This window comes from Ptychodera flava, chromosome 17 (genome assembly GCF_041260155.1).
Source record: "Ptychodera flava strain L36383 chromosome 17, AS_Pfla_20210202, whole genome shotgun sequence".
Lineage (NCBI taxonomy): Eukaryota > Metazoa > Hemichordata > Enteropneusta > Ptychoderidae > Ptychodera > Ptychodera flava.
Window position 1 is genome coordinate 24,233,062 of NC_091944.1, and position 19,694 is coordinate 24,252,755.

At 39.2% G+C, this 19,694-nt stretch overlaps 1 protein-coding gene across 1 annotated transcript; it reads left to right on the forward strand.

Annotated features, from left to right (window-relative positions):
- Positions 1-516: 516 nt before the first annotated feature.
- On the forward strand, positions 517-18,623 carry LOC139115839 (glycine receptor subunit alpha-2-like). Its single transcript, XM_070678223.1, has 10 exons — positions 517-631; positions 2,804-3,184; positions 4,025-4,101; positions 5,605-5,672; positions 6,312-6,532; positions 7,055-7,137; positions 7,605-7,742; positions 8,378-8,607; positions 15,557-15,715; positions 16,579-18,623. The coding sequence occupies exons 2-10, from the start codon at positions 3,120-3,122 to the stop codon at positions 16,801-16,803; spliced, it is 1,266 nt and encodes a 421-aa protein (XP_070534324.1). The 5' UTR covers positions 517-631; positions 2,804-3,119; the 3' UTR covers positions 16,804-18,623.
- Positions 18,624-19,694: the final 1,071 nt, after the last annotated feature.

The window sequence follows — 19,694 nt, forward strand, 5'->3', positions numbered from 1 at the left end:
ATTCCTCCGCCTCCAGGCCGTAAATAATGACGGCTCCCTTACCATTATGTTTGTTGAGTGACCTTGGTTTTACAACACGGCGACCTTGCGAGCCGACCTTTCACTTAATGCGAGCGGTACTGTTAATGTCACCAGTCCCACCGAACGATATGCGCTGTAAAATTTACACGCCACTTCAACTGTTCTTCATCGAATCGAGATTCAGCACGCTCGGCGAATACCAATGATGATTCGAAAGCGAAATTAGAAATGAGTACATCTGATGGCAAGGAAGGCGTTCTCAGTTGTGGATTAAAGGATCCGGACCATTCAATCTCCTGTCAATGACTGCGCTCAGTTTATCTAAAAACCAATCGTGCTTTCATTGACAGTTTCCCCATATCAAGTTACTGATATGTTTGGGTATTTTTGATATGCGGGCACACTGATCTATTAATTTCGCTGAGCACTACAACTTTAAACCTGCACATTTATTTCAATGCGCTAGCGCTGCGCAAGCTATAGTTAGAAACGAATTGGTTTGATAATACCATATGTACGCAGCAATCTGCGGATCTTTATCGGGTCCTTCAAGCAACCGCAGTGCCCTGAACACGATTCCTCCAGCAGGCATGGAACTGTGCTTCCTCCGGTAAGAAACTGAACGAACCACTGTGGGGTCGACTATGAGCAATTCATTTGAAAAACAGGGAAGATCTTCCAGGCTTTCACATGTATATTAGGTGTTGAAAATATCAACCTTTGGGCATTTGCATAAAAATCTTCATAATGACTACCAGCCGAAAAGTGGGGAACATTTGAAAAATACGCATAGCAGATGTATTGCAAATTCCGAAAACAATGTCATCAAATTTGGTAAGCGGCAAAATGTCAGCAAACTGTCATCGACTCCGAAGATCTAATATATAGTCTACTAACGCACGGACTTACCGATCATTTCAGCAAAACTAGTATGCCCACTGCTCACTTATTTGGAACAATCTCATGTATTCTGTGTCTCTCTTGATAATTTTTTTTCCACGAATCGAGTCCTTGAAATTATGAGTTTACGAGAGTAGCTACTTTACATTTCAGATAACAATTGCGTTGTCTGCAACCCGTTACATAATTAAACAATTGCGTTGTCTGCTCTCCGTAGCTTAGATCCATAGTAATGGATTACTTCATTTACATCACCGTTGTATCTAACTCCCACGTTATTTGAGTTGGCGTAAAATACACGGGTAGCAATATGTTAGTGAATTCTCAAACCAGCAGGGTTCGAGCTATCGAGAGATGTGCTTTTTGTAGTCACCAGTCAGTACTTTAGTCTGAGAGTTGGAGGTAGATTCGATTTCTGATGTCTGGCGTAGGGATTAACTCTATTTACCAGCATGCCCCTGTATTAATATCTCTGACAACTTATTTTGCTGGAATGTGATAAAAAATGACAAAGCATTTAAAGGCAGGTGCCCTTGAACTTCGACAATATACGAGTAGTTTCCTTTCGGTGTGTGCTGTGCCCATATGAATAGCACAACAACTCGTCGTAAACAGCAACCCAACCATGCATCACGTGATTAGAAATTATAAAAAAAATTTATGACTGCCAGCTAGATTTGAGTATGATTACGTTGACAAATGACCATTGCAAGTAAACATAAGTGAACGCGAATTCAACCTATAAAACATCATTATACACTGTATAGACAGTTACTACTGGAATTGGCTCTGTATGATCGGATATGACTTTAGTTGGTATTTACTTTTCACAGGTAATTTGCGTCATTCCTTAGGATCGACACTATCAATATGCTCTGCCCAATTGCTTATGCACCCGATTGCTTGTTAAATCTACTGTTCTTTTTTCACCAAACATGCATTTGTTTATTTACTGTCTTATTTAATTTACTCATTAACACTTCTCAATTATTGCGTCTTTCACTGTCACCGACAGTTTATCGCACACAAAGGTCATAGGCACCGGCAAAATCATTGATTAATACAACAAGATCTCAATTATATAAGTCGATATGAATACAGACCATATTTGAGACAAATGCACGAAAACGCTCGTTACATTTTACGAGGATGTTTACGAAACAAGAATATATTTGAATTTTATTAAGAATTATGAAGGTAGTCAACACCTAATGATGGAACGTGACTGCAACGTGTCTAGTTCGTTTAAATATTATTTTGTAACATGTAATTTAAGGTCAAGATCTGTATTAATGTTTATAGTTGCATTGATGTACTATTTTATCTTTAATTCATATCTATTGTATGATAACCTTTATAATTGTATTCTAAAGTAACAAGAGAAAGAAATACCGGTACAACGAAAGAGAATTCAACGGACAACTAACGTGTAACCCAATTTACATTTAGACTAAGGGAGAAGCATATCTTGGGCGCCTGTCAAGCTTGTCTATTGAGAAATATAGTCTATGTTGTACCAAGGAACACTGGACGTCTTGTAAAGTCAATACTTTGAAGATTCCCAGTACCTTTAAGCAAGCCAAGACGAGTCAACAACAAAAAACAATAAACACAAAAACGAATAGTAAAATCACTCATTGCACCTCTCTCTCTCTCTCTCTCTCTCTCTCTCTCTCTCTCTCTCTCTCTCTCTCTCTCTCTCTCTCTCTCTCTCTCCACAGCTTCGGTAATGGTACTGAACTGACAATCACATGAACTCCTGTTTACCATAAAAATTCACATTTAGTTCCAACCCCGACTGGCTCGTTGTTCGTAATTGCTCTGCTTTATCTCATTCCTCTATGGGAACACAGACTTCCTTTCTCGATTCTTTCGTTTTCAGGAGCCTGACACATACCAGTGCAAATGCGGTTGTTGTTCCACTTTACCATGACGTATAATCATTGACGTGCTCATTGGTCCTTTTACAAGGCTGGGGCTGTTCACAAGCACTTCCGCGTTCATGTGACAACCTCAGACGAGAAGTTATGATTCACTGAATAGAAACACCACAACAACTATATTCAATCTAGAGATTGGACCGAGTTCTCTCGAAGAGACTGAGAGAAGAAAGTTCTCTGTGGTAATGCTAGCAGGTCGCGACGTGTTTTTCTTTGGTCTATAGGCCCGTAAGCAAACAGAACATTTGTTGAGAGAAGATGACACTTGCGATTGTGTTATACGGAACAATCTTTCTATTAACAATGTGCGGGGAAAGCGAGAGGTAAGCAGTATTCCCGTTTTTACAACGTGTTTATTTACTGCTGTTCAATGATCATGTATGACATGTTAATTACTTCTATCGCTGGTTTTCGGTAGACGTTCGGGCTCGTGGGAACAAGTGGAATGCAAACTCCCGACAAACCGAGTCGAGTTGCACTCATACCGTCTGCGATCACGACTGCACATACAGAGTGTGCATACAATCCACTACAGACTCACTTCTTTTAAAATGCAGAACTTGTTGAGGTATTGAGCGCTCTTGCATTGTTGTAATTTTGCTTTCCGGTTTGCTCACTGTCAGGCTAAATTCTTTAACAGTGGATATCGCCCTTTGCCAACTACATAATCCAGCCAATGTCCAAAAAAGCAATGAAGCCATACCAAACTGGTGGTGACAGTGTGGAGCTGACACTTTCTGAACGGTCTTTTTGTAGACCACCAGACTGTTAAATTATGTATACAGTACATGTATTGAAAGAGCCTGTCAAGTGCAGTGTGTAAAATCCTATTCACTCACTGTACACAAGCACAAGTCGGATTATGTTGGCGATCTTTCATCGAACGGGAAGATCGGGCACCGTTTCAGTATATTCAAGGAAGGAAATATCAATGTAAAACAGCATTTCGATTGCCTGAGTCGCGGATAAACAGTTCACAAACGAGCGTCATAAACTCTCGACTTTTTCAAGTCTCGACAAAGAATTGTTCTCAGGTCGGAGTCATGATGTGTGGGCACCATATTGATAACGTCATGACCAGGCCCGCTTTCATTTGTAAATTTGTCCTTCAATTTTTGAAACGCGAGACATGAGCACTGTTTTGACTCCGAGTCTCGTTTCAGCTCATCTGCCGGCACTATGGAATTTCTGGAGCAGATCAAGCAGAATTACAGTAAGGAAATCCGACCATTTCACGGAGGTAAGCTTTACTGAGAGTGTCCGTCATGGCGCTCCTGGAAGGTTAAAGGGGCACTCCCACTTGGTAACATTTTTAAAACACATTTTTTTAATGCCAACGGTCGATATTTCACGTGGCGACTACGCGCGGATCGCGAGATATCGATAAAAACATGTCTTCAAAAAAGTAAAAGTTTGAATTCCGGTGGCCCACCTAAATCCAGCTTCCGAACATCGAACGTTCGGTACTGGGGCCATTGTCAACTAAGCTATGGAGTATGAGTCTACGTTAACGCTGCTGCAGTACGCCATGACCACAGTACCACTCGCGTCGGTGATCGGTCATGCCCCGTGGGAGAAAGCTTAGTCTTACTGACTTGGCGAAAAAACAAACAAAAAAAAAACAATTTTTGCTGATTCCATCAGAATTCGCATAGGTGACTAGCAAAGTTAAGTGCGGTTGATACATAGCGGCCGCCGCGTGGTATGCATAGACGCATACCACGCGCGCGGCGAACCACATGTACTATGTGGCAGACGACAAAATGTAGTCATCGGAGGCGGCTAATATTTAACACGTAAAAACTGATGTTTTTATGTGGTATTGGTTAAAAATATAATACAACTGATTTAGAATAATGAAAACGACAAAAACTAAGGAGAAGTTTTAAAAAACTTACCTGAGGTAAAGGCATAGGCCTAAGGCTGTATATAAAGTCTTTGCAGTGGGGAATAAATTAATTGCGTCTTTCGAACTTATTATAGACTCCCTAGAATATCGTCAATCAGCACAACAACAAACCTTGGGGGATTTCAGGTAAAAATCACACACGATCGTAAAACTTCGGGATGTGAAAATACGCCCGGGAAATGACATGTTTTTATCGATATCTCGCGATCCGCGCGCAGTCGCCACGTCAAATATCGACTGTTGGCATTAAAAAAATGTGTTTTAATAAATGTTACCAAGTGGGAGTGCCTCTTTAAGCTTCTGGATGCATGGTTATCATTCTTCTTGCATTGTTATTCGATATGTCCTGTGTTTGACCTCTGTATGTGATTGGTTGATACGTGTAATACAGGGATAATGCATAACGCAAATTTCTGACATTCGTTGCAACTATTTAAGCTGGTAAAAAAAGATCTTCGACTTCAAACTACTGTAATTCTTGTGTCAGTCTCTGCTTAACAGCGAGATTTGAACTTGACTTTTAATTCGGAAGCAAGCTTAGTGCCATTCGTCACTTTTTCTTTCTGTAAAACATTACGCGGGGACTCTCTCTCTCTCTCTCTCTCTCTCTCTCTCTCTCTCTCTCTCTCTCTCTCTCTCTCTCTCTCTCTCTCTCAGTCAGTCCGATTATGTTTGACTGCTTGCCAGCATGGCTGTTGAGTATTCGTTTGTCTGCCTTTGTATTTACTTGCCTTTTTTTTGCTGTGCAAGTTGGGCACCAGCAACGCTATTTCCCTGACTTTCTCGAGGGTTTTCAAATTTGACAATCTTGCCACGTTTATTTCTCCGCGAAAGGCGACGCACTGAAGGTGAGGTGTTCAATGTATGTGTCGACGTTGGGCAGCGTGGATACTACCAATATGGTAAGCATCAGTTTGCAAACACAGTGAAATAATTAAGATCAGTGAAGATGCCCCCACAATATTTCCATGCTATAAAAATATCGCCGATTAAAAACAACAGTTGCATCCACTTTTTTTAAACGTAAAACTGAATGCGTAAATTAGCATCTTGTCTTACCCATTATGTAACAAAAGTTAAGACGTTACAGGTAACTTTTAATTAAACGAAAATTACAATCTTAATCAGTGTCAATAATTTCTTCAAGTAGCCATTCAAATTTTTACCTTCATAATCATACAGTTTAGTCCGCGAACGAGTCAGACCAACACGACTTACAAGACGCAGTTTGCGAACGAGCCGTTTGACAGCTGTATTTTTAACTTTGTTAATGCACTAACTAACCCATTGCTACAGATCAGTTAGATTGACAGCAGCTCACATGATAGTTGATATAATGTAAGGTTTGTAGCCTGAGAGAATATAATGTACTCGACGACGTACATAAATTCACAAAATGACGTCGCTTTTTCATGTACACTGTGTGCAAAACCGTGCTTTAGCTCCAGTTTCTACAACGCAACTTTTCAACATTGGCTACTGAATAAAAAGCCATTGCTGATGTACAAGCGAAATGTTTTGCGTTTTGGTGTCTATAACAGGACTATTCGGTTACCTTCTACTTGCGCAAAACGTGGCAAGACCCTCGTCTGCAGTTCGATCCTGCCGCTGGCGTCCTCATCTTCCAGTCGGAAGCGGCCAGGCACATCTGGATCCCGGCGATCTCGTTCCCCGACGAGAAACAAGGCAAGTTGCACGACCTAATAGATGAGAACCAGATCATTCAGATATGGCCCAACGGTACAGTGGTTCGAACTTTGAGGTAAGCTTGTGATGTGGGAATGATACTAGTAATGTCATGGCTCAAATTTATAAGGCAAGTCATAACAGACTCATGCTATTACAGTACCTAATTCAAAACTTTTGACTAGGATAGCTCATTTATGACATATCTGGATCCATAATGACACACTGGGTTCTGCTAACTTTCACACGGGGATAAGGTAACTCACTGCACAGCTAGATATCTTACCACCAAACATGTTTCGATTTAGAGACGGGCAAATTGTTCTCTCTTGATATTACTTATTTGACAGTCGGCATTGTGTTGAATGTAAACGAGTGAAGGTAGATATTCTTCTAAGCGATCGGAAAAACAACTATCATCCTAAAATGAACACTAAATATAATTGGCAGCATTGAACCCATTTACTTTTTACTTCACATCAACTTTGAAGTTTAGGCGAGAAGCTACGGTTTATTTGACAATGTGTTCAGGTTTTTTCCTGTTCAAATATAATTGATATCGTGAACGCCTTTACGTTTTTTTGCTTCAACATTTCAGATTAACGATGACGCTTATCTGTCACATGAAACCAGGAAAGTTTCCCATGGATGGACATAAATGTTCCCTGATGTTTGAAAGCTGTAAGTACGCATGGGCAGTTTCAGACATAATATCACGGAGCTGAACAGCGTGCGCTGTATACCCTGTAGCTTGCTGAATGCTCTGATCTGCTTCAGATCGACAGTTCAATAGAAATAAAAAAAAGCAAGGGCACTGGTTAGCAAAGATGATGAAGCCAATATGTAGACACCAAATGTGCGCATCGAATGATTTGCATTAACTTGAACAAGGCGAAGGTCAAGGGTATACCAAGACCCAGGGAGTTTCACGGCGCGTTATAACTTCTGTGTCCTTGCTGAGAGAGGTATAATCATCGTGAGACTGGGGCGAAAATTATTGCCTCAAAATTGATGAAGTCTGAGTCCAGATGTTTCTTTATCCATCCGAAGAGTAAAAAACGATAGGAACGCATAATGCTATTCAGGCGCACTGCACGCTTCGGCTGAGGCTAGGCTTTATATTTGTCGTCGTGTCTTATTCTTCACAGTGGCTTACCCGATAAACGAAGTGGAGCTCGAGTGGGAAGACAACAATATGACGATGGGAAAGGACATGTCTGTTTCCAAATTTCAAATTGATCCAAATCCTATCACGAGGCCATGTGCAAGTTCTTCCTTCCACTTTGGTATGTGTTGACTTTTCGTGCCGTGATAAAAATGACGAACATCACTGTCAACGTGAATGACTATACGCTACCAATCGAATATCGTTTGAAACGCCGGAACAATACTAAGGTAGAACGCGCCTCGGGGACAGTAATTCGGGCTTTCAAATTGTATCAATTCGCTTGTGATCTACCACTTGTTGGGGTTCATATTAAATCTCGTGATGAAAGAAAAGTTTTCAACGGCTTAATTTTTCCAAAATTGAAATTCTATTTTACCCCATAGAGTTAAAACACGGATGGCAGCCATTTTGAATTTCGAATGTTGGTATGTGTGGACACCTGGTTTTTCATTCATGCTTGGTAAGAGACTGGTCGGAAGTTTCATTGAGGAAAGTTTGAGAAAAAGTTTAAGTCTTTCACTTTCGAGGCGCATACTACCTTAAATATATGACTGTAGGCCTATAAGAGAAAATTAAATATATGCCCATTAAAGCAAACTTTTGGCAGTCCTGTGAGATGTATATGCTGCAATTGGAATGATTTCATTGAAGATGTCCTCTCTCTCTCTCTCTCTCTCTCTCTCTCTCTCTCTCTCTCTCTCTCTCTCTCTCTCTCTCTCTCTCTCTCTCTCTCTCTCTCTCTCTCTCTCTCAGATTCATTTTCGTGCCTGGAAGTCGTATTCAAATTACATCGTTCGTTGACCCATTTCCTCCTGCAAGTGTACCTTACGAGCATACTGGTCGTGTTGCTGTCCTGGATATCGTTCTGGATAAATCCCAGGTCGGAACCGGCTAGAGTTACTCTTGGAATGACCTCGGTGCTGACACTGAGTACAGAGATCTCTGGGGTTCAGCAACAGGTTCCTGATTTCAATTTTGCGACGGTTAGTTGCATGTTTTCTAACGGTAGCTTAGTACTAGAGAAACAAATCACCCAATATTTACCGATATTCAAAATTCAAAATGGCCGCCATTCCCATGGTGTTATCTCTATGAAGGGAAATAACATTTTCACAAAACTAAGCCGGTGAAAACTTTATTCTACTCCATAAGCTCCAAAATGATTCCCCCACAAGTGGCAGGGCAAAATAACGTTGTTAAAAGTTTGAGAGTCTGAATATCTGTCCCTGAGGCACACGTAAAACGCGTGCCCAACATTCTACTTATCGACACAGCCTGCATGCGTGTAGTGTCTTTTTTATTTTTGAAAACTAAACTTTAAGGACTAGGGTACATTTGTCGACGAAAAAAATGCATATCGTACATCCCGGTGCAATTTGTTTGCAAGACTTTTCAATACGTTTCATGTACATGTATGGTATCGGGAGAAGAACAATAATATATGCAATTGAATTGTTTGGGGCTACAAACAACAATTATTTGAAAGAAAATGTAATGAAAAGATATATCTTAGACTATTATCCTTTATATAGACTCTTCTGCAATGTCTGAGAGTGTAAGAATTCAACCTTTGATACACATTACTTTCGAAAGAAGACACTCTGCTGTGAGTCAAGATGACCCCCACGACATCTCATCTGGTAACTGCTGTTAATAATAATTGAGCGTCTCCTGTTGCGCAGACACCTAGGATTTTAAGGTTTCCAGTTGGAAACCCAGGAAGTTCCGAAAACCATTCATGAAAATAGTGTCAGGGGATACTTTATGTGCTGCAGACATCAAAAGTGTTTCTGTGAAAAAGATCAAGAAATACAAAAGCTTTGACCTGTCTTAAAAAAGTATCCGTATTTGTCAGGCCATTTCCTTACATTTCCTTTCAACCCCGGAAATAGAATGAGGCATAAATGCGAAGAATGATTTACATAATTTCCAGATTTTAAACTAGTATAGCATCTAGATTACGGCTTAAATTTCATCTCAGCGCCGGTCTTTTCGTGATATATATCAAAGACCAGTCTATGAATATTCTTACTCTAAAGTTCAAACGTTTTAGTATCTGACGACATCTTCACTCGGATGTCCGAGTGACACAAGTCGTTCGTTTCACTCATTTAACGTAGAACGCGCCTCGGGGACAGATATTCCCACTCGCAAGTTTTTACAATTCTTTTCTTCAGCTGATCAATCACTTTTAGGAGCTCATAAATCTCTTGATTTCACGGTCTTAGTTTTCCGAAAGTCGAAAAATTGTATTATTCCCTATAGAGTTAACACAGGGATGGCGGCCGTTTTTAAGTTCAAATATAAGTAAATTTTAGGTAATTTTTTTCTCTGGTACTAAACTTTATATAGTGAACCCTGATTTTTATTCGTTATTCGGTAAGAGTGTAGTTAAATGTTTCATTGAGGAAATTTGAGCAAAAGTTCACTCCGAAGGCGTGTATTACCTTAACCTTTCACCACTTTGGTTTGAAAGAATAACATTGATAAAGTTGGACCTCTAGAAAGGGAAATGGGGTGACATGGTTAATAGGACATGTGCACAAAGTTTATAGATAGCTGCACACATGCATTTCCTCATAAGCCCATCCCTCTGAGAGCCGTTGAGGGCGCATGTAAGTCCACATACTGTTGCTGGCCCATTTCAATGACAGAATATTGATATGCAGCCAGCGGGATGTGGTAGACTCTCCTAACGTGACCAGTGCAAGGGCATCAAAGCTGCGAACCCTCCTTGTTTGTCCGATCACATGCAAAGTTTACTAAAGCGTCCGATAATCAGGGATTGGGCAGAAAGTCACGCCCAGAATTATTCAGGTATTACATACAACATGTGCAGACAACGAAACTGTTGGTTCGAAAAAAGTTATCGTGCGCCGATTTTCAGCGGGATGGCGCGTTTAAAAACCAATCAGCGGGCGGGGATAAAAACTCAATTTTACAGTGGGTGGGGAAGAAATTACAGCTTTCACAGCGGGCGGGAAGAACATTTCTGGTAGTGAGTACCTTATAATATGTAGAAGGAGGAAATGCCGCTGTTGATAGAATTTCAGGGAAAATTAAGCGCCCAACTTAGAAGGGAGAAATGACTAAAGGTTTAAATGATAAGTATAACAATCCGGTAGCTTTGTACACTGAACACGGATGTATATTACATCCATGCACTGAACTTTATCACAGACAAATAGCTGCATAAATGAAAGGTATATGTGCGAATAATAATGGACATCTGGAGGGTAATTGAGAACTTTCAGTGATAGCGAGAGGGCAGTGGGGAGCTTGAACCGTGCTGGGGAGCGGACAGACCAAATAGACGTACTGGAAGGCAGTTGGCGTCATTATTCAGTGGGAGGGCATAATTTCCGCATATGTCAGTGGTAGGGCAGTTACAATGTACGAACCGCTGCTCCATTTTCTACCGTTGCCGAAAACGACACTAAACCTCTTCAGTTTGTGATTTCGTCGTTTTGCTTTGACATGCGTCATTCTGTTTAGATCAGCCCGCTTCAGTTTGCGATTTCGTTCTTCTGTTTGACCTGCGTCGTTCTGTTTGATCTGCACTCTTCCGATTCTAATTTCCTCGTTCAGTCATGGGCACTCCGTTGTTCTGAATTGATAGTCTAAATAAACTAATGTATGACAATATCATCTTTGCTGTTGACATAACTTTGTAAGAAAATTGATAGCTGAATGCCGTTCAGATTGAGATGTCAACGACAGAATGCATATTGAATAAGCACTCATCAGATCTTAGTCAGACTGTTGCTGCATGAACGTCACAATGTAAGTGGCCACATCGACAGCGTTCTTTTGTTGCTAACACTGAAAAACGTTCACGTATGTACGCGTATGTACGCTCGCGCGACCTGTACTCTGTCGTCTCATATATGCACATTGGGCTGTCACTATACATTGATGGGATTCTTTAGATTCAACCTACGCGTTTCCATACCAGACAGCTTCAAACAGTTTAGAGTCGGTAAAAAAGAAGAACATGGGGTAACTGGAACTACTCGGCTTGATCATCGTTCTCACGCTCAGCAGAACTTTAATTGACCTGCCTGTGTTAAACCGATGATTCAGCATTGTTTGCTCTCAACATTAATTTTGTTCTAATTTGCATCGCAACAGCAGGCTCCGGTAATTCATCACTCAACCTGTTTTCTTCATCTCCAATATCGTCCCTTGATGCGTGTTTCATTTTGTCCTTTACGGATTGATCAGAGATCTAACAATACACTCTTCATGCTACTTGCGTTTACGTTCATCACGACAGGCTGTCACATGGTTTAATTTGAAATATTTTCATAACCAAGACGATGGCTGTATGTCTCCAGAGTTTCAACACACCATATTTTTTTACTACGCAAGGTAGTGTGTGCCTCGAAAGTGGAAGAATTAAACTTTCGCTCAAACTTTCCTCAATGGAACTTTTTACCGTCCTCTAGTAAATTGTAGTACTAGAGAAACAAATTACTTGATATTTACCGATATTTAAATTCAAAATGGCCGCCATCACTGTGTTAACTCCAAGCGCGAAAATAAATTTTCGATTATCGCAAAACGAAAACGGTGAAAACGTTTCTTACTCCAAGAGTTTTAAAATGATCCCCCACAAGTGCATGGGAGATCAGAAAAGAATGTTAAAATTACGGAGTCAGCATATCTGTCCCTGAGCCCGAGCGCATTCTACATTAACCACTCTCGCTTTTAATCTATGAAATATCATAAAGTAAAGTACTAAAGTTTGCTTACTATTGCCCTCTCAAACGTCCAACAAGGTAAAATATTTTTTTATATTTGACTTGAAACTCACTGGCGATATAACGGAGAATATATGAAGGGTTTCCGAGGCGACAGCAGACGACAGTTTAGCGGCATTCGCCTGCATGGCTGTCATCGCGGACATGCTCCAGAGCAGCCTCTCGTTCATGTACACTGTATAAAATATACCTATATACTATAAAGTGATGCATTTGAAGTCATGTGGACAGTTTTGAAGTTATACTAATAATCTATAAATACTGCTTTTAAATATGTGAATGGAAAAACACGGATAGGGCACGAGACAGAATTATCAAGGGGGAGGGGCTACACAAAAATATGCCTATCTAATATAGAGATGCTTTTGAAGTCATGCACAGTTTTGAAGTCACATATACTAATTGATATTATTAAATTCTTCAAATTAAATATAAAAATAAAACATGTAATAGAGGGAAAGCAACTCGACACATCGTTTATGTCTGAGTTTTTTGCGTTATGTGTATGATATTGCGTATATCGTAAGTGTACATCATGTTTGGCTGTTTTACGTAAAGTGTTGATTAGCCATGGCGAAAAAAACGAAACATGAAAAATATGTTCCAAAGGCAAACAATAATCGTATACAGAAGGAACAGATCTGAAGTGTAGGCGATACACTTATAAAAGCCAGACTTCACAAAAACTACAAAACATCGAACTCCGATTCACATTAGCATACACAAACACTACAAGACCGAACCGTAGACATTTTAGCTTCCCTAATTGAACAACATACTTCAAACACGATTGGAACTAATTTTGGATAATTGAATCTTTATATTTTTCAAATTTCTCAAAAGTGGTAGGTGCCCTATATGTGAATGTTGCGATATTACAAATTACTTATAAAAGCAAGTGTGTAATTTGAAAAGAAACGCTGATGAGCTTACAGTTGCAGATTAAATCGTTATTACTTCACCGTCCAATTATCCCGAATTAGTTCCAATCGTGTTCTCAGTGGAACAACATATTAACACATAAAATCAATCAATCATTCAACACGTCTCACCTATCAAAAATGAATTTTAAGCGACTGATGAAGAAAACTCAGTTTTCGAAACGTAGCGTGAAAGGATCGCGGTGTAACATTAGGCGTCTCCACTGAGTGCGGGTTAACAGCAAGACATGTAGATTACGGGTACGTCTCGCCTTGCGGCTAATCGACACTAAATAAAACAGCCAAACATGAGATACACTTACAATATACACAATATCATACACAAAAACGCAAACAAGTCAGATATTAACGATGTAAGGAGTTGTTTTCCATTTATTACATGCACATGAACGCCCCTGAACTGTCATCGGCTGTCAAACCTCGGAAAGGAAGATAAATATTCTTCGTTATATCGTAAGTGAGTTTCAGGTCAAATATAAAAAAATTAGTCTACCTTTTACCGACGTTTTAGAGGAAAATAGTGAACAGTTTTAAAGTTTTTTTTTACTTTATGATATTTCATAGATTCAAAGCGAGAGAGGTTAATGTAGAATGCGTCTCGGGGCAGATATCCTGACTCCTACATGTTTACACTTCTTTTCTGATCTACTACTTGTTGGGGCTGATTTTAAAAACTCTTGGAGTATATAGGAAACATTTTCACCGTTTTTGTTTTGCGATAATCGAACATTTCTTTTACCCCTTGGAGTTAACAAAGTCCTGGCGGCTTTGTGAATTCAAATATCAGTAAATGTCAAGTAATTTGTTTTTCTGATGACAAAATTTACACTGTCACCCCTGATTTCTATTTTTTTATTTGGCTAGAGAAGTGTTAAAAGTTTCACTGAGGAAAATTTGAGCAAAAGTTCAAGTCTTTCACTTTCGAGGCGCGAACTACCTCAAGTAGTAATATGGCGTGTTGAAACTCTGGAGACATAAAGCTACTTAGAACTAATGAAATTCTTGCCATCGTCTCGTTATGAAAAGGTTTTAATTTAAACCTCGTGACAGGCTGTCATGATGATCGTAAACGCAAGTAGCATGAAGTGTGTATTGTTAGATCTCTGATCAAGAAGTAAAGGACAAAATGAAACGCGCATCAAGGGACAATATTGGAGATTAAGAAAACAGGTTGAGTGATGAATTACCGGAGCCTGGTCTTGTGATGCAAATTGGAATAAAATTAATGTCGATAGCAAACAAAATACTGAATCATCGGTTAAACGCAGGCAGGTTAATTAAAGTGTCTACTGGGCGTAAGAATGCTGGTCACGCCGAAGAAATAAATCCTGTGGTTCCAGTTACCCGATGTACTTTTTTTTACTGACTCTAAACTGTTTGAAGCTGTCTGGTATGGAGACGCGTCAGTGGAATGTAAAAGAATCCCATCAATGTATTGACAGCCCAATGTTTATATGTAAGACGACAGAGCGTAGGTCGCGCGAGCAAACGTACGCGTACATACATGAACGTTTCAACAAGTGAATGCTGGTTGATATGGCTACTTGCATTACATTGTGACGTTCTTGTAGCCACAGTCCGACCAAGATCTGGTGAGGTAGCTTATCAAGACATTCTGTCATTGACATCTCAATCTGAACGGTATTTAGTTATCAATTTTCTTATAAAGTTATGTCAAATCAAAGTTCGTATGATCATAAATTAGTTTATTTTAGACTATCAATTCACAACAACTGAATGCCCGTGACAGAATGAGAAAATTACAACATGGATAATACAGATCAAATAGAACGACGCAAGTCAAACAGAAGGACGAAATTACGAACTGAAGATGTTTAGTGTCGTTTTCGGCCACGGTAATTTTCCCCTCCAAATCAGGTTACGGTCAAGGTAAAAAATATGTGAAATTAATGTATCACATTTAGAAGCATGTTTTGTGGGTGACTTTGTAAAATTGTCCGACTTTACTAGTTGGCTACACCTAATAAAAGATTACTAGATCTAGAGAGAGGCCCACAGAATGAAAAAAATACACACACACACACAAACATACTGTAATAATATGAAGTAAGCTTGATTGTTTTCAAATCGTATAACTATCAATACTATATATTCACGATTTGCAGTGTTTGATCGATGGAGTTACATGTTGAAACGTTCTTTCCATTGGGTCGTTCGAAGGAGTATATTAAAACTCTGAGATTACATGCTAATCATGTGTATTTCAGGCCATTGATGTGTGGTTGGCGATGTGTATGATATTTGTGTTTGCTGTCCTCGTCGAATTCGCCATTGTGAGTTACGGGTACACCAAACTGAGCAAACGCCAACGCAGGCAGCATTCTTCCAATCACACGAAACAGGATAATGGTAATATTGAGTTTGAGGTGAGATACTTCGTTTCATCCAGTCTTTATGCATTTATGCTTGAAATAGTCCTTTGTCACCGTATAACGTTTTATCAAGAACACAGTGTCCTGTGACCTCGCGCAGAATGTTCTTCGGTTATTTCATCCTAGACTGAAAGATCCGTCGCTTGAGGGCGCTATCTACGTTCCCCTACTTAGAGAGCGCCCTCGAGTGACGTAGCTTTCAGTCTAATTTCATCCTAACTTTGAACTACTGATCATAGCATACATGAGGAATATATATTATCAATCTTTAGAATCAGCTGATGTGGATGAATTCATACTCGCGGCTTTTTCCTTACATGTTCCGATTAAATAGATAAATAAAAAATAAATATAAATAAGTTGATAAATTAATTATTAAAAAAGAATGATTAAGCAATTAAAATTAAACTTACCAAGCCACACTTTATAACTAAATATTTTGACCATTTCAGTACATATATGTCGTGAACTGGTACCGAGACGGTATGCTATCGCTGAGGTGGTTTATTGCTATTATATCATAACAGTTATTGAAATGTTGTTGACAAACGTCAAAAAAGGTTTTTTTTCTCTAGCTAGGTGCTCGCGCGTGTTCCTAACGTGCTATATCTCGAATACTGCAAGCTAGTTTCGCATCTCAACCAATCAGGTCATTATATTTGCGACATCAATACATTGGTATGATACAATGATGAATAAACAATATATCAATTTTTAAACAGAGGTAGGGAGAGATTTGAAAAACTAGTGAAAACAGACGGTGCACAACCACTCGAATTATATTTCTAGATGGTCAAGGCAAAATTCTTAACATTAGCTTCAAATTATTTCAATATTTATCCCATTTTCTTTCTTAGATGGTAGACCCAACGGAAAGAGATGTTGAAGTTGGTGTTGCCATGGATGTTGAATACCAGTCTTCACAGTCCAGGGAAAGCAATACTGGTGTGAAATTTTTCAGCAGAGTCAAACGATTTTTCACTATCAGTGAGCCTGGTGATCTTGACCACATCTGCCGCGTAATCTTCCCAATAGCGTTTGGCTCATTCTGTATCGTCTATTGGTTTTCCTACATCGTATAGATTCGAATAACGGCTTACAACATGGTCGCTATCCCTGTGTTAACTCTATGGAGAAAAATACAATTTTCGATTTTCAAAAAAACTAAAGACGGTTAAAAGTGTTTTCTTATTCAAAGGGCTTCAAAATGAGCCCTCACAAGTGGTGGATCAGAAAAGAATTGTTGAGTTTTGAGAGTCAAAATATCTGTCGTCAAGGCGCATTCTACATTAAATATATGCGAAGGTGCTTGCACTTTTACAAGACTAATGAAAAATAATTGTTGGCAGTACGTTGCAAACGAGATGAATTACGGTGTGATGGTTTTGACGGAAGTGCGGGAATCGGTAAGCATTTCATCAACATTTGCGATATATTTATACGGAAGAAAGAACTCGGTGATTTAGCAGACCCATCGTCGTATAACGCTGGCCTATTCGCAGCAGCGGCTTGAAAAAATAAAGTAGTATGCGTCTCGAAAGTGACAGGCCTAACACTTTTGCTCAAACGTTCCTCAAGCAAAATATTAGCTCCTATCACTCAAGTCAAAAGTGAAACCCAAGGTTAATCGTGCAAATAATGGTTACGTATGACATGGTCCAAAATTTACCAATATTTTAAATTCAAAATGGCCGCAGTCCCAATTTTATCTCTGTGTCGAACACATTGTTTTCGATTTTCACGAAATTGAGACGGCGGAAAATTTTATGTACTTTCACAGCTTCAAATTGAGTCAACACAAGGGTGAGATCAAAATGTAAGATTGTAAAAATTTAAGGATCCAAGAAGCTGTTCCCGTCTTCTATCTTAATCATTGTGCAAGAGACGCGAAGCATCGTGGAGAGTAGACTTCTGCTAGAATGGGCTGATTATCTTCTCTCACTGCGTAAACCAACATCAAACCAACATTTCGCTGAACAACAGATATAACGAGTGTCATGCTAGCGTTTGGCTTGACCATTCGATAATTACTCAGTTACATTTACATTCATTTTCTAATACCCTGCAAAATACATTAGACGCTAAGATGTCTGCCATAGGTGTTGCAATATTCCTCTTTTGAGGAGAAGAATAGGCCAAGGTAATCTTTCCAGGCCTGTCAAACAAACTTGTTTTACTTAATATACTGGTAATTTGATACCTGGATTCTTAGATTGACTCTAATCCCTAGAAGTTACATGCTTTGTGATGTATGCGATATGGAGCATTTTTCCAGGGGTATAAGATCACAATGATGTACGGTAATTAACTTTAAAATTAACCATGATAAACATAGTATTATTGTCATGTGCCACACTTAACGCATTCAAATCCTTAAATTGATATCCCAATGCTGTGGCTCTCATTTGACTTCGAGTCCGGTAAAGGCTATTACAGCACACACACTTGCCATTTTACGTCATGCATATTTGCGAAATTGTTTACATCACATCATAATTTTATACAGTCTAAAATATAAATAATGGTTCCCCTTTGGCAAAACGTAATTTCTGTATGCTGTTTAAATAGAGTCACTTCGGACAGACGTCGTAAGTAAATTTTCTTGTCAGTCAAATGATTCTCGTAACGCTTCTATGTATAAATCTGCAATAGTTTTGAATACTCAGCAAAAGGCCATATATACAAGAGTGCTGCTTTTTGCCTTCGCTGTTGACCTTTTTAAGAAACATTCGCTTTGGCCTGTAATTTAAGACATTTCCATACAAGATATGTTTACAGATTTTTTTATATGGCATGAATTCGACTTTGAGACTCTAGGCAGATCACAATATCGCAATAGATTTTGTGGCAAATTTAATAAAGAAAGATTTTTTTTGTGAAATATAGTCGACTGGTTTACGTGATGCATGCTTCTCTTAGCCTCTTTCCATTTGTTTATGGCAGTGTTCACGTATATTTAAAATGTCCACAAACATGCTGAAATGAAGATAGGAGAAACCGGCCACCGATGCAATATTACGTCAAGCGTAAAGTATCTCATTACTTGTTGTATATGTGTACTGTGACCTTGTCTCCCTTTCTGAGATTCTTGAGGCACAAGACCACTAATTCAGTTCACGAAGATAGTTCGAGTGAAAAATAGTGCGGACCTTGACGTTTTGATACCTGATTGGATGCTTGTTTGGTTTTGAACTTTAATTTAAAGTGTTTTTGTAAAGATGATCAAATTGCAGACAGTTGTGAATGATGGCTTGAAGCATTCTGTGGCAATATGAGGAGTCTTAAGGCCCATAGTAATCAAAACAATGAGCCTGAATTTTGTCAAAAACACCACTGAGGGCGCAATTTCATCGGTGACGCAAAATTTTCATTTACTTTACTTGCCCACATGGAAAACTTCATCAGTAGTCAAGCTGACGTTGACCTTACACCTGTCAAGAGGATTCGTGCCGTTGAATGTTTTAAAATAGGAAAATTGAGCTCAACACTACTGTGGTGGCCTGTGGGAAATTAATTAGTGGTCTTGTGCCGGAATCCGTGGCACATGTACATTGCGGCCAGTCGATATTCCAATTTATTCAGTCAAATAGAAAACAGAAGTTTGGCTAATAATCAATTTTAAACGTTTCTTCGTGTTGATCGAAGCGGTGTTTGCTCTTTTTAGAAATGAACAAGCTTTCAACATTGGCAAAATTGTGAGAAATTGGTAAAAACCCTTGTGAGGATTGTTCTTTGCAGCAAATCACTAGTTCATTTCCAAACTGATCGTAAATGCTGGTTATCTTATACACATGCCTGCTTTCATTTATGTTAGTATCCACTTTTCAAAACTGCAAGTTGGCATTGGCGACCGAATCCGTGATACGTTGCAGTCAGTCAGTATTCCGAAGTATTTATACAAATTGAAAATAGAAATTAGGCTAATAATCAAATTTAAACCTTTCCGCTGTGTTGATGAAATGATAAATTTTTG